General features: G+C 35.1%; 1 protein-coding gene across 36 annotated transcripts in view; it reads right to left on the bottom strand.

Moving 5' to 3' along the window:
- MYO9A (myosin IXA) overlaps positions 1-16,455 on the bottom strand; it is a 290,205-nt gene that overhangs the window by 209,428 nt on the left and 64,322 nt on the right. For all 36 annotated transcript variants that reach the window (XR_011527256.1, XR_011527254.1, XM_070576153.1 and 33 more), the window contains 2 exons: positions 10,597-10,691; positions 5,928-5,990 (listed from right to left, as the gene is read on the bottom strand). Coding sequence is in view for 34 of the 36 variants with exons in the window: in XM_070576153.1 (XP_070432254.1) it covers positions 5,928-5,990; positions 10,597-10,691 (158 nt within the window). In the remaining 2 variants the exon portion in view is untranslated. The remainder of the gene's footprint in view (positions 1-5,927; positions 5,991-10,596; positions 10,692-16,455) is intronic.

The following is a 16,455-nucleotide window of genomic DNA, read 5'->3' as shown; positions in this document are numbered from 1 at the left end:
CCTCCGAAAATTCTCTCCTCCATAAAACCAATTAGAAAACTGGCAAATTTGTCAGAATCAGCTTTTTCAGAACTCTGGAAGTTAACCAAAAGCTTACAGCAATCCAGGGAGTCTTTACACAAGAAAAATAGCTAAATCTCAGTAAAAATGGCAACCTTTGTGGCCTTTTATCTTGCCTTATTCCACCTCCTGCTCACCAGCTCCACGATAGCCTTCAAACCAACAGCTTATAATGATGAACATCAGAAGGCTGGTAGCCTCCAAAAAGGGCAGACCAAAGTTAGAGCTTGTTCAGAGAATCATTCCTAAGAAATATCATTATTTGTACTGTCTGGTGGTTACCTGGAAGAAGCCACATTCAAAACTGTCTTTATTTAACCTGACTCAGAGTTAGCCCAGTGTGAAAATCTTTTCCCCCAGGGCATGCAGAAAACAATTACGGACAACTGAAAACATCAGCTGCCTGAAGTGGTGGATAAATGTTGGGGCAAACAATAAACTAACCAAAAAAATTAAAGGGAAAAGCTAGTAATTGAGATCTCCACACAGGTGTTGAAAAGCTCCAATACATTCTTGGAAATCTAGAAGGCCATGTGCATGTATCAGCCTGTGTGCATGTCCAGGGCAGCATGTCCATTCAGCAAAGACCAGAGGAAGTACAAAGCTCTCACCTCTGGCTAACCTGTACAAACAGGAAGTAAAGGCTAAGTCACAATTATAAAATACCTACCTGAGTGTTAAGGCATGGCCCAATACATATAAGGAGCCCCACATCAAGAATTTAAGGAAATCTCTGTTTAATCATTACCTGACAACCAAGCTAACCAAGCAGATACTCCAGTGGCCACACTCCAAAAAAAGAGACTTCATGAAAGTAGCTCAGAAAAGTTCTAACACAAACAGCAGGAACAAAAACAATCACCATAAACCGTGAGAGTGGGAGAATCTCATTTCCAGAGCTGCCACATGATTATTTAAAATGGCCAATTTTCAACAAAAACATTAAGAGGCATGCAAAGAAAGCATAGCGCATACAAAAGAGAAAAAACAATCAATAGTAACTGTCTTTGGGGGGGAGGGGGATTTAAAGATTTTATTTTTCCTTTTTCTCCCCAAAGCCCCCTGGTACATAGTTGTGTATTTTTAGTTGTGAGTCCCTCTAATTGTGGCATGTCGGACACTGCCTCAGCATGGCTTGATGAGTGGTGCCATGTCCATGCCCAGGATCTGAACTGTTGAAACCCTGGGCCACCAAAGCAGACTGCGTGAACTTAAACACTCAGCCACAGGGCCGGCCCCACGTTTTTTTTAAAGATTTTAATATTAACTGTTCTTGAAGAAGCCCAAACATTAGACTTATAAGACTTTTAATCAGTTGTTTTAAATACATTCAAAGAACTAAAGGAAATCATGTTTAAAGAACTAAAGGAGAGTATGAAATGACGTCTATCATATCAAATAAAGACTATCGATAAATATAGAGAACTTATTTAAAAAATCAAAAAGGAATTCTAGAGTTGAAAAATATAATAACTAAAATGAAAAAGTATCTAGAGGAGGGGCCAGCCTGGTGGCGCAGCAGTTAAGTGCGCAGGTTCTGCTTCAGCGGCCCAGGGTTCACCAGTTCAGATCCTGGGTGTGGACATGGCACCACTTGGCACACCGTGCTGTGGTAGGTGTCCCACATATAAAGTAGAGGAAGATGGGCATGGCTGTTAGCTCAGGGCCAGTCTTCCTCAGCAAAAAGAGAAGGATTGGCAGCAGTTAGCTTAGGGCTAATCTTCCACACACACACTCTCACACAAAGTATCTAGAGGAGCTCAATGACAGATTTGAGCGGGCAGAAAAAAGAATCAGCAAACTTGAAGACAAGTCACTTGAGAACAGTCTGAAGAACAGAAAGAAAAATGAATGAAGAAAAATGAACAGAGTCTCAGAGATGTGTGGAACACCATTAAGCAGACACCAACACATGCATAATGTGGGAGACCAACATATGCACAATGGGAGTCCCAAAAGGAGAGGAAAGAAAGGGGCAGAAAGAATATTTGAAAAAATAATGACCAAAATTCCCCAAATTTGATGAAAAACAATTTACCCATTCAACAAACTCAACAAACTCCAGGGAAAAGAAACTCAAAGAGATCCACACCTAGACAAAAGAAAATTGTTGAAAGACAAAGACAAAATTTTCAAAGCACCATGAGAGAAATGCTTCATCAAGAGATCCTAATATAAGATAACCAGCTAATTTCTCATCAGGAACCATGGCAGAAGGATAACATATTCAAAGTACTGAGAGAAAAACATTATCAATTAAGAATTATATATCCAGCAAAACTATCCTTGAAAAATAAAGGAGAAATTAGGACAGTCCCAGATAAACAAAAATAAGAGACTTCATATATAGCAGAGGGGCCCTACAAGAAATGCTAAAGGGAGCTTTTCTGGCTGAAATAAAAGGAGACTAAACAAGATCCAGTTAAACATGAAGAAATAAACAGCACTAGTAAAGGTAACTACATACATAAATACAAAAAAGAGTATAAATTATGTTTTGTTTGTAACACTTTTTTTCCTATTAGATTTTAAAGATACCTGCAAAAAAGCAATAATTATAAATCTGTAATGTTGGGTGAACTATTATAAAGATGTAATCTGTATGACAATAACAGCACAAAGGAGGGGCAAATGAAGAGAGATACATAGGACCAAAGTTATTTGTATACTATTAAAATTAACTTATTAATCCAAACCAGATTGTTAAGATGTTTACTGTAATCACCAGTGCAGCCATTAAGAAAATAACCCAAGAAATATATAAAAGAAACACCAATGGGATTAAAATGGTACACTAAAAAATATTTATTTATACAAAATAAGGGAGTAATAGGAGACTAAAGGAACAAAAACATCATAAAACATATACAAAACAAATAAAAATAATATTAAAAAATTCTCCTTCATAATTACATTAAATATAAGTGGACGAAACTCTCCAGTCCACAGGTGGTTAACTGGCAGAAGAGATTTAAAAAGAAAAAATGATCTAACTACATGCTGTCTACAAAGGATACACTATAGATTCAAAGACACAAACAGGTTGAAAGAAAAAGGATGGAAAAAGATAACATGCAAACAGCAACCAAAAGAAAGCTTACTATCTACACTAATATCAGATAAAACAGATTTTAAGACAAAAATTCTTATTAAATCAAAGGACATTTTATAATGACAAAAGAGCCAATCCATCAAGAAGATATAACAGTTCTAAACATAAATGCATTTAAAAACAGAGCCCCAAAATACATGAAGCAAAAGCTAAAAGAATTAAAGGAAGAAATAAACAATTCAAAGACAGTACTGGAAATATTTCAATACTCACTTTCAATAATGAACACCACAACTAGACAAAAGATCAACAAAGAAAAAGAGGATTTGAAAAATACTAAATGTCAACTAGACCTAAGAGACATTTATAGAATACTCCATCCAAGAACAGCAGGATACATATTTGCTCAAGCACACATGCAATATTCTCCAGGATAGACAATGTTAGACTATAAAACAAGTATGAATAAATTTAAGGGGAGTAAAATTATACAAAGTATACTTTCTGACCACCTTACAATGAAATTAGAAATTAATAACAGAAATTTCCAAATTTCACAAATACGTCAAAATTCAACAACACACTCCTAAATAAGATCAAAGAAGAATCACACACGAAATTAGAAATACATTAAGATGCATGAAAACAAAAACACAATATAACAAAACATGGGAAACAGCTGAAGCAGTGCTCAGTGGGTCTTTATACCTGTAAACCCGTATTTTAAATGAAGAAAAATCTCAAATCTATAACCCAACCTTCCCCCTTAAAAAATTAGAAGAAAAAAGAGCAAACTAAACCCAAAGCGTGCAGAAGGAAGGGAGTAATAAGCATGAGAGCAGAAATAAAACAGAGAATAGAGAAAAATCAATGAAACCAAAACTCGCTCCTTTGAAAAGATCAACAAAATTGATAAATCTTTATTTAAACTGATCAAAAAGAGGGGGGAGATTGCTATGGTCTGAATGTGTACCCCTCAAATTCCTATGTTGAACTCCTAACCCCAAAAGGTGACAGTATTAGGATGTGGGGCCTTTGGGAGGTGATTAGGTCATGAGGGTGGAGCCCTCATGAATGGGATTAGTCCTCTTACAAAAGAGATCCCATAGAGCTCCCTATTCCCTTCCACCAGGTGAGGACCCATCAAGGTGGCAAGGGTTATGAACCAGAAGGAGGGCTCTCACTAGAATAGCCGCTCATACTGCAAGTGCCTTCATCTTGAACTTCCCAACCTCCAGAACTGTGAGAAATAAATTTGTGCTTTTATGAGCTACCCAGTTTGCGGTATTTTGCAGCCCAAAAGAACTAAGAAAGAGGCGGAGACTCAAACTCAGGAATGAAAGGGGGGACACTGCTATGAACCTTACAGAAATAAACAAGATTATAAGGGAATACTATAAACATTTTTTTTTTTTTTTGGCCAACAAATTAGATAATCTAGATGAAATGCACAAATTCCTAGAAAGAAAAAAACTACCAAATCTGACTAAAGAAGAAATAGAAAATCTAAAGAGATCTAAAACAACTAAAGCATTTGAATTAATAACCAAAGCTTCCCCAAAATAAAAACCCAGAACCAGATGGCTTCATTGGTGAATTCTACCAAACATTTAAATAACTAACCCAATCCTTCACAAACTCTTCCTATCTCATTTTATGAGCCACTATTACCCAGATACCAAAACCAGGCAACAACATCAACAGAAAAAAACCCATACAGCAATATCCCTTATGAATAGAGACACAGAAAGTCCTCAACAAAATACTAGCAAGCCAAATCCAGTAACATATAATAAGGATTATATATACATCTGCAAATAAAATCCAACAAGATAACAGAGAATCAGTTTATAAGCTCTGGATCTTCATCTCCCATTGATTCTTCACATCAAGGAAAATCAGCTTATATCCCTGCCACTCCATTAAAATGTATTAGAAAAAGTTACTAATAACTTTCTAATAGCAGTACCTGTTAGCTCTGCAAGTCTTTTTGGAGCTATTCTCTTCCTGAAACTGTCTTCCCTTCATTTTGAAACAACTCTAAGTCAGATTTCCTCTTCTGCTAGCCACAAAAAAATTAATAGAAAAGTCTGAGTTCTAATCCTAACCTTGCAGGTAATTCATTATGATAATGTTAGCTATTAATTATTGAACTTTTATTATATATAAGGACCACACTGAGTATTTTATAAATGTATTTCATTTAATCCTTTAAACAATTCTAACATAGTTTTCCATCTGTAAAAAAGGAATAAATAAGAAGCAGAGAGTTTAAGTGAGATGCCAAAGGCACATCTAAAATTTGAATACAGGTCTGTTTAACTTCAAACTCTGACTCTTAACACTATTTTGTCTCACTGTAACATGAAGCCAATCATTTACCTCTCTGATATTTGGTTTCTTCACCTATAGGAAGATATATATATCATCTCTGAAGTCCCATATACCTCAAACATTATAATGAAATGAGCTTAATTAAAAACCTCGCAAATTAGAGAAAGAACACTAAAACATGGAAAAATGCAAAAACGCTCACAAAGAGCTAAAAGATACCACCTGTGATACCAGTGTTTTCCTTTCTGATAGTTTGCCTAGAATTTGGAAAAGGCAACAAAATTCTACATACTCATTAAAAAACCTCCTTCTAGCAGCCTCTGAAAAAGTGCTGTGTTCTGCCCCATGATATAAATAGCATTACATGTAAAGCTATGTATGGTATAAACTGAATTAAGGGTCATAATATACAAAGATCCTAAAAGTCAATCTGCATATACAAACGTTAACTTGATCTAATAATATAGATAAAAATATGTACCGTTCATTATGCTCTTGATAAACGAGTCTGGACTTCTCCAGTAGATATTTTTCAACATAGGCACTAGAAGAAAACAAATTGGTTGATATAAATAACAAAGCTTAACACAAGCTAGACAAACATTTTTTCAGAGAAGACACAACAGCATAAAGAATACTATTATCCAGATCATTTTAGTACATTTACCATTAAAACTGTGTTATGGACACCATTAGTGTTATTCACGTTAAATTCAAAACATAAGTCTCTTTTTTTTTCCAATAAAGCAAAATAAAGTCAATACGTGGCACATAAGACCCTCCCATGACATAAAGTTTACTTTCTTTCCAGGCTGATATACCACTACCCATTCTTTCAGACATTATACTTTGGCCAGACCTTACTAAATAAGGCTCAAAGATGTACTTTCTTTACATATTCATGCTATTGCCACATGCTGGAATCAATTTATTATTTAATGATTTACTCAATAAGTACTTATCAATTGGGCACTGTGATAGGCACCATTCAAATATGTAAATAAGTAATACGCTACCTGTTCTAAAGGGGCTTACAAACTAGTAGAGAAATCGGTAAACTAGCACCTATCATACTGAGTTGATAGGTTTATTATAGAGCAACAACCAGGATATTACGGATGTACAAAGAGAGACACATAAGAGTCAATCCAAGAAGGAAAAAGGATGTAAGGAAGAATTCTCATAAAGGGTCAGTACAAAGCACACAGTAAATATTCAGTAAATATATCTGGTGAGTGACTGAGTAAATTACTCTGAAATCTGACAAGAAGGCAAGGAGAAGTGACTTTACCTAAAGGCATAAAAGAAAGAGGGTACTGACAGTTTCAGGGAAGACAATTAGTTAACATGGGTAGAGAATGAGATTGGCAAATGGACTAGATCAAGAAGGACCAATATACTATAGGCTGGAAGAATTGAATTTATCTTGAAAGTAATGAGGAACTGAAACACTACTTGTATTTCTGATATATTATTCTCTTTATTTAGCCTGAACCCTTCAAATCTCCAATATGTCTTACCCAAATTGGAGCAATCAGTTAAGATCTCACTGGAAAAAGAGGTTCTACAGTCTGAAAATTAAAAGCACTAGACTCCTGAATCCAAATTACTTAGCACAAATCTCTCTAGGGTCAAAATTTGACCAAGCTTTTATTACCCTCAGTTCCCTCCTACTGTATGCTCTCTATTTCAGTCACTCCCAAATACAGGTTATTCCCTCAAGCTTGCCATTCACTCCTGACTGTATTGTTCATGCTCTTCCTTCCACTTCTAATTCTCCAGTCTATTCCCACTCTGTCCAGTAGATTCCATTCATTCATTAAATTGAAGCTCAAATGTGCCTTCTGTGCAAATCTATAGCCAGTACCATCACCAATAATTAAAACTGATCACTTCTTCTGAATTACCATTATCACCTCGTCTAAACTACTGAAACAGGATCTTATCTCTCCAAAATGGGAGAAAGCGAACTAACAAAACTTAGTGTGTTAAATTCTTATACTCACCCTGCATGCAAATATCACTGCCTCTATTTTACAAATGGAGAAACTGATGCTCAAAGATATTAACATAATGCAGCTAATAAACGGCAGAACCATCTCTTGAACACAGGTCTATTTTAACTACAAAGGCTCTCTCTTTGAACTATACCAATATACTTCTGGACATCTCTCTTCCCTCTCTTTCAATCCATGAGTTACACTGCTACAAGAGTATCTACCTATAAAATAAGATCACAATCATGTTGTTCCTCTACTTTCACTTGATCCCCATACTAAAGTGTATGTTACGGTGAACTGATGTTATGCCCATCTGGGCTTGTTTTTAAAATACATCAGCATAGAAAAAGAAAAAGGAGTTAGATGAAGCAAATATGGCAAAGTATGAAAACCACTGAATCTGAGTGGGAGTTTTGCGTACTATTCTCTTTACTTTTGTGTATGTTTGGCCATTTTTCATAATAAAACTTTTAAAATCTGCTTCCCAGTGTCAAGAGGATAAACTATAATCATAAGAGCTTTATTCACAATCTGAAACCAACTGACCACTGTGCCCATAATCCTTAGCTACTGAATTTACGTCCTCAAGTATACCAAGCTATAGCCATGATTCCATTCACTTGCTAAGGCAAGTTCATCAAACGATAATGTGATTTCCCACTTTTTCTGTTTGGCATATTTTCAACACCCAAGATAAAAATCACCCTTTTTTGTGAAGTCCCTCAGACACATAGTTCAATCATTGCACTTATCTCATTTACTGTAATCATCTTATATAAACATCCATCTTCCCAAAGAGACTATGAGAACTTTAATGGGAGACAACATATCTACATCTTTTCATATGCTCAACATTTAGTACAGGGCCTGGTACTCAAAATGAACTCCATAAATGTTTGCTTAATAAATGATAAAATGAAGATAAATATTCAATATATATTTGTTGATTCAATGTTAAAGTTAAAAATGTTCAATATGTATTTGTTGACTTACTAATCAACATGAAGATTTTTGCTCATCATTGATGTAAGGGAAAGTTTAAATTTTTTAGGTAGTCACTTAAAATATAAGAGCTTAAATTTAATTCATAAAGTGGGAAAATAAACATCTGCCATTCCTAACTCATGAAATTGTCTAAAGAATCAATGAACATATATATATCGACATTTGTAACTTAGAAAGCAATATACAAAATTTTATCCATTATCAACCTCTCCTGCAGCAAAATCATAAATACTAAGAGAGCAGCCTGACAACTTGACTGCATCTCACTTTTATGAGTAAAAGTTCCAACTGTACCTTTGGAAACTGATGATTCCTCTAACCAGGAAAGAAAGAAGCTATGAAACTTACCATTGAAGAAGGATTTAGCCTTCTTGTTTTTATTTTTGACTTTTCGGGGAAAGAACACAGTTTTGGTCAAAATTTTAAAATTCAGCAGAAATAAAATAAGACAAGCATAATTAAGATAGCATAAAAAAGAAAAATACAGATCAATCTCACTTATTAATATGGACGCAAAAGTCATAAATAAAAACTGGCAAAAAACACAGCAGCCAATTTATATATGTTTGTGTATAAATATGTCTGTGTATGTATGTAGGAGTGTGTGTGTCTTTGTATTGACCACATGGAATTCTTTTCCCAGGAATGCAAAATGATTCAGTGTTAGAAAAATAATGATATGAATAGATCTCAGAATGAAAATCATGCCAATCTCCTTAGATGCCAAAAAAGCCTTTCATAAAATGCAATACCCATCACTAACAAAAACACTCAAAGAAAATTAAAACCGAGGCTTAATTCATTAACATGAAAAAATGTCCTAAAGCCGGTATTTTACTTAGTCGAGAAAAGTAAAGGCATTCACATAGTCTGAAACAATTATTATCACAGTATAGGAGGTATGAAACCAGACAAGATAGAAAATAATCAGAGATATAACAGGAAAAAAAGTAAAAGTATCAGTAATAGATACATCTAGAAAAGGTAAGAGAAACAATAGGAAAATTAATAAAGATAACAAAATAATTAATATATAAAATTAATATAAAAATCAATACCCTTCATATATACACAAACAATACACAATTTGAAGACACAGTGTAAAGAAAAATCACACTTATAATAACAGCAGAACATTAAAATAAAATAAAATACTTAGGAATAAACCCAACAAGAAATACAAAAAAGTTAAAAACATTTCTACAAAGCACAAAAATGTCAGTTATACTTAAATTAATATATACATTAGTCCAATAAAATCAAGACAGGAAAGACATGGAGGAATCCTCAACACATATCGCTATGGGAAAGAATCCAATCTATTAAGACTATGTACTACGTGATTCCAACTATATGACATTCTAGAAAAGGCAAAACTATGGAGACAGTAAAATGATCAGTGGTTGCCAAAGGTTAGTGGATGGGAAGTGATGACTAAGTGGGGCACAGAGGATTTTTAGGGCAGTGAAACTATTCCGTATGATACTGTAATAGTGAATACATGTCTTTATATATTTGTCAAAGCTCACAGAATGTACAACACAAATGGTACAAACTAATGCAAGATGCTATTAATAAGAGAAACTGGAGGATAGGGTGAAGAGGTAAATGGGAACTCTCTGCACTTTCTACTCATTTTTGCTACGAACCTAAAACTGCTCTAAAAATAAAGTCTATTAATTTAAAAAAAAGTTATAAAGAATATTGCTGTTACAACCAGAGGACTCTGATCATAGACTGTGTAATAAGAAATATGGTAACAAAATTAAATTTCTTGAGGATAATAATAGTATTAGGTAGGAAAATGTAATTGTGGTTGCTTTACGAAATACAGTAATTAGAGGGTCAAGTTCTATGTCCGACATTCAAAAACAATTTAAAAAAATGAATGTTTGCATAATATAGAGAGAGAAAGCAAATGCTTAATAATTAATAAATCTAAGTTAAGAATGTATGGGTGTTACACTATTCTTAGAATTTTTCTCAGGTTTAAACTTTTCCAAAAGGAAAAAAAGATGCAAGGAAAAAATTTAGTGAAGACACCAACATCATTATTCTCATGAAAGAGTAAATGAACAATCTATGGTCATGACGATGCAATGGTGAAAATATAACCATGCTCCAAAGCCTGTTACTGCTACTTACCCAAGTACAGTGCCTGTTTCTTGGTAATTTACTTGAATAAACTTGCCAAAACGGCTTGAATTGTTATTATGAGCTGTCTTTGCATTTCCAAAGGCCTGTCAAAATAAACAGTTCTCATTAATTTCATTTGTTTAAAAAAATGGAAAATCCTCCTTAGGTCCGCTGAAGGAGACAAAAATGCTAAAGAGATAGTAGAGAAGCAATTCACTTATACCTTCAGACCTATAGTTCAGGTAAAGTAAAAGAAAGCAACTAATAACTGAAATAAAACCCAGTAGGTAGTATTTTATACTATTCAATTCAGCAAAATGAACCAATTTTAAAAACTTAATGCTTATTAAAATTCAGATTTCACGTTCACAATCCAGAGCCAGCAAATTTTCTTAATAATTCATATACATATATACACATATATACAAATCTTGCTAAACTGAAATAATGAGCTAGGAAAAAATAGTTACATCAAAATAATTACAATTTTAGAATAGTACAAATGAAATGAAGTTTCATTACATAACATAGACTTTATTACACTTACGTGAAACAAAGCTACAGTACAAATTTTAGAAGAATAACAAACATATAAGCTTCCTAAATTGTGACCTAAAGTATACACCATACAATGGAATATTACGCAGCAATAAAAGTGAACTACTAGTACAGACATCAACATTGATGAATACCAAACATTATGCCAAGTGGAATAATCCAGACACAAGAGTATATACTGGAATATAACATTCTAGAAAAGGCAAAACAAAAGTAACAGGAACTATATCACTTTTCTGGGAATGAGGGTGAGGTTGAGAAATGTCTACAAAGGGGCACAATGAATAATGGAAATATTCTATAGTTTGATTGTATAATGGTCATTACACAGGTGTATACATTTATCAAAAATCACTAAACTGTACATTTTAAATTACTATATTTTATTGTAAGTTACAGCTCAATGAAAGTGATTAAAATTGAAATTTAAAAGAAAAGAATCCACAGCTGAACTGACATATTCAACAACTTGAATTAATCTCCAAGAGATAATGCTAAATGAGAGTAGCCAGTCTCAAAACTGTACATATTATATGATTCCATTAATATGACATTTTGAAAATAAGAATAACAGCAATGGAGAATAGACAAGTAGTTCCCACGAGTTATGAGAGTATGGGAGGGCGGAGGGTATGAAGATAAGGAATAGCATGAGGTGGTTTTATGGGGTAGAGGAACAATTCTGTATCCAGATTATATATAGTTGGCTATACAAGTTAATATCTGTTTTAAAATTTATAGAATTTTATTAGTATTATTCCTTTTAATTTTAATATCTCCTAAAAAAGTAAATTAGTAAAAAGTGCAGGCAAAAAAGGGCAATTTCAGATATACGAATCTGAAAATATTCAGCAAAAGCCAACTCACATTATAACAAACACAAAGGAAGTCCTTCACACAGAAGTAAAATGATATATTCAAATATGGATCAATGTAGGCAATGGAGAACAGCAAAAATGGTAACCACGTGAGTAAATATATAAAACATTTTTTATTGCTTAAATATCTTGAAGAGATCATTGAGCGTGAGGTCAGAGAAAATGGTAAAGATATCTGAATATCCTCTCCCCTTCATAAAAGAAATAAGAACACTAACAAAAATTCTCAAATCAACTTTTCGACAACTCTGGAAAGTAACCAAAGGCTTGGAATAATCCTTTGTAGGGGAACATTTAATCAAGGAAAATACTGAATTTCAGTAAGAAAAACAGACATTGTGGCATTTCAACTTACCCTATTACCATCTCCCTCTCCCTAGCTCCAGGATGAAGAGAAAACCAAAACCCTACAATTATAGTTTTTTTTTTAAAAGTAGACTAGAAGCCATTGGAAGTATTAGACCCGAGTTACAGCCAAAGCACTGTTCCACAGATAACTGTCACAATTTGACCTAAATGGCATTCCCTGGAAAACCTCACTCAAATGGTTGACCTGACTTGGAGATCACTCACTGAAAACAGCTTGTCCCCGAAGAGTGTTTGTTAAAACAATCAGAGGCAATTGTTCAAACACGGCAACTGCCTAAGATGGCAATACAAGGATGGGACAAAAAACAAGGTAATCAAGCAACTTAAAAGGAAAAGTTGGTGAATGACATGTATTAAAGGGACTTTGAAAATATCTGAAATGTTCTTAGGAATGCAGAAGGTTTGGTGCATGTGTAGGAGTGTGACAACCCAGGAATGTGTACATGCTCAGCAAAGATCTGAGACCTCTGGTGGACATTCAGGCTCTAGGGAACAGGAAGTAAAAGGTATGGCAAAGTTTACAATTTCATGCTTGAGTGCTGAGGGTTAATCCCAATAAGCACACAGAACCTTGTAGAAAAGAGTGGGAGCCTTATTGCTTTGGGATATTTAAAGAAACACCTGTTCAATCATTATCTGACCACTAAGCTAACTGAGTACAGAATTTGATGGTCTCATACACACACACCAAAAAAAAAACAGACTTTGCAGAATTATTTCTAAGAAGTCATGGGACAACCAAACAGCAATGACAAAATGACAACCACGAACCCTTGGAGAAGGGAAAATCTCATTTCCAAAACTGCCACACTGTATTAATAAAAATGCTGAGGTATCACCAAAAGATTATGAGACATACAAAGAAGTAACAAAGGATGGACATGGGAAAATAAAAAACAGCAATAAATAAAAATTGTCCCTGGTGAAGCCCAGATGTTGGACTTACTAGGCAAAGACTTTTTCTCAGCTATTTTAAATATTTTCAAACAATTAAAAGAAAGTATAAAAAAGATGCCTTAACAATGGAGACTATCAGTAAAGAGGTAGAAATTGTAAAAACTATTAAAATTTCAATGTTGAAAAATATATTGACTAAAACGGAAAACTCCTTACAGGGGCTCAAGTGAAGCCATGAGCAAGTAGAAAAATCAGAAATTTGAAGATTGATCAATTGAGATGATCCAATCTAAGAAACAGGAAAAGAAATGAAGAAAAAGGAACAGAGCTGGAGAGACCTGTAGGACATCACCAAACACATAACATATGTATATAATAGGAGTTTGGCAGTTCCTCAACCAGTTAAACACAGTGACCATATGACACAGCAACTCAACTCCTAGGTATACACCAAAGAGAAGTGAAAACATATGTCCTCAGAAAATCTTGTATATAAATACTCATAACATTATTCATATAGCCAAAAAATAGAAACAACACAAATGTCTATCAACATATGAATGGATAAACAAAATGTGTTATGTCTATACGATGGACTATGACTCACCCATAAAAATGTATGGAGTACTGATACATGCTGCAAAAAGGATGAACCTTGAAAGAACTAGGTGAAAGAAGTCAGACACAAAAGAATACAGAGGGTATAATTCCATTTATATGAAATACATGGAATACATAATTCCATATATACAAAAAGCAGATTGGCGGTTGCCAGGGGCTAGGGGGAGGGGAGAATGAGAAGTGGTTGCTAAATGGTTATGAGGTTGTCTTTTGGAATGAAAACATGAAAATGTTTTGAAAGTAGACAGAGGTAGTTGCATAACATTGTGAATGTTCTAAATGCCACTTAACTATAAACTTTAAAAAGTTACTTTTATGTTATGTGAATTTCACCTCAAAAAAATATTGTAAAAAAGGAAGAAAAAGGAGGCAGAAAAACATAAAGGAAATAAGGAACATGTGGGATTAATAGGAAATATTACAAGAAGATACACTTATACTAAGCCATATCAGGAATCTCATGAAATGTAAATGGTACAAGCATCCCAATTAAAGGTTAAACATGGTGATATTACATAAAAAAATCAAGACTCAACCAGAAACTGTCCACATGTACTTCTTTAAATATAAAGAAAAAAGCTAAAAGTAAAATGATGGAAAAAGATATCTTGCTAATACTAGACACAAGAAAGAGTGGCTACATTAATATCAGACGATGTAGATTTTGGAGTAAAGAATATTATCAAGAAAAAGAGGGAGGGAAAGACATCAGTATAATGGCCGAGTGAACTTGCCCGGGATACTCTCCCCTCCAACATACAACAAAAAGGGAAAAACCATACTGCAACAAAAGATATCCTAACAACAAAAAACCTCAGAGAGACATGCAGCCACACGATGGAGTGAGGAGAGGCCAGATCCTCCCCTCAGAGGAGCTGGAACAGGGTAAGAGACAATTTCACTCCCTCTCCTAAAGGCTGCGATCACTGCCAGGGGAGAATCCATGAAGGAAGGAGAGGGGGAGGGGTTGCTCATTTGTGGGAACACCCAGGATTCCCTAGGGTCCTTGCAGGCTACAGTGAAGCCCTCGAAGGGAGAAAAAGCTTTCAGGAGGCATGACATCATCAAGCCAAGACCCCAGGAGACCAGATAGTGAGAGCTGATTGAAAAGGCCCAGAGTGCACACAGGAGAAAGTGCCCCTCCCCTGACCTGACTGCACCATCTTGGCTGTAGGCAAAGGGCTAAGAATACCAGGCTCTAGACCCCAACCAAGTGGCCATAGGCTGTAACTGCAACCGAATAATATCAGAATGAGAAAAAGCCAACCTTCCAACATCAGGCACTACATCAAATCTCCAAACCAGAGAGAAAACGACAAGCACCCAGAACTCAGTCCTGAGGACACAGAAATATGTAAGCTAAACGACAATGAATTCAAAATAGCAATCATCAAAAAACTCAGTAAGGTAAAAGAGAATATAGAGAAAATTCAACGACTTTAGGAGCTACTTTACAAAAGAGATTGCAACTATAAAGAAGAATCAATCAGAAATACTAGAGATGAAAGACACGATGGAAGAGATAAAACAAAATACGGATTCCCTGAGTGCTCCTGTGGATACCAAAGAGTAGCGAATCAGCGTAACTGAAGATAGACATGCTGAAATGCTCCAGAGGAGACAGAACTAAGACTAAAAAGAAATGAAGAAAGTCTCCAAGAAATATCCAACTCAATGAGGAAATGCAACATAAGAATTATAGGTATTGCAGGAGATGAAGAGAAGGAGAATGGAGAAGAAAGTGTGCTCAAAGACATAACAGCAGAGAAATTCCCAAATCTAGGGAAAGAGAGGGAACTGTGTGTGGAGGAAGCTCCCAGATCTCCTAGATTTATCAATGGAAAAAGACCTACTGCAAGGCACATAGTAGTAAAACTGGCAAAAAGAAATGACAAAGAAAGAAGACGGAGGGCAGCAAGGCAGAAGAAAATAACCTACAAAGGAACCCCTATCAGGCTTTCAGCAGATTTCTCTGCAGGAAACCTACAAGCAGGGGCCAGCCTGGTGGCACAGCAGTTAAGTTCGCATGTTCCACTTCTCAGTGGCCCAGGGTTCGCCAATTCGGATCCCAGGTGTAGACATAGCACCACTGGGCACGCCATGGTGTGGTAGGTGGCCCACATATAAAGTGGAGGAAGATGGGCAGGGATGTAAGCTCAGGGCCAGTCTTCCTCAGTAAAAAGAGGACGATTGGCAGAAGTTAGCTTAGGGATAATTTTCCTCAAAAAAAAAAAAAAAACAAAGAAACCTTACTACTAGGAGAAAAGGAAACAATATATTCGAAACTTTAAAAGACAAGGATCTTCACCCAAGAATACTCTATCCAGCAAAAATATCCTTCAAATATGAGGGAGAAATTAAATCTTTCCCATACAAACAAAAGCGAAGGGACCTCATAGCCACGAGACACACCCTACAAGAAATCCTCAAGAAGGCCCTCATACCTGAAAAAAAGAAAAAAAGGGAGAAAGGGGTCACAAAACACAGAGTAGGGAGAGAAACAGACAGTAGAACCAGAATAGGATAGCAAATAGTCGGTTTAGAC

The sequence above is a fragment of the Equus przewalskii genome, chromosome 1 (assembly GCF_037783145.1).
Source record: "Equus przewalskii isolate Varuska chromosome 1, EquPr2, whole genome shotgun sequence".
NCBI classification, from domain to species: Eukaryota; Metazoa; Chordata; class Mammalia; order Perissodactyla; family Equidae; genus Equus; species Equus przewalskii.
Note: the sequence above shows the minus strand (reverse complement) of the source record. Positions and strands in the feature narration are given on the sequence as shown.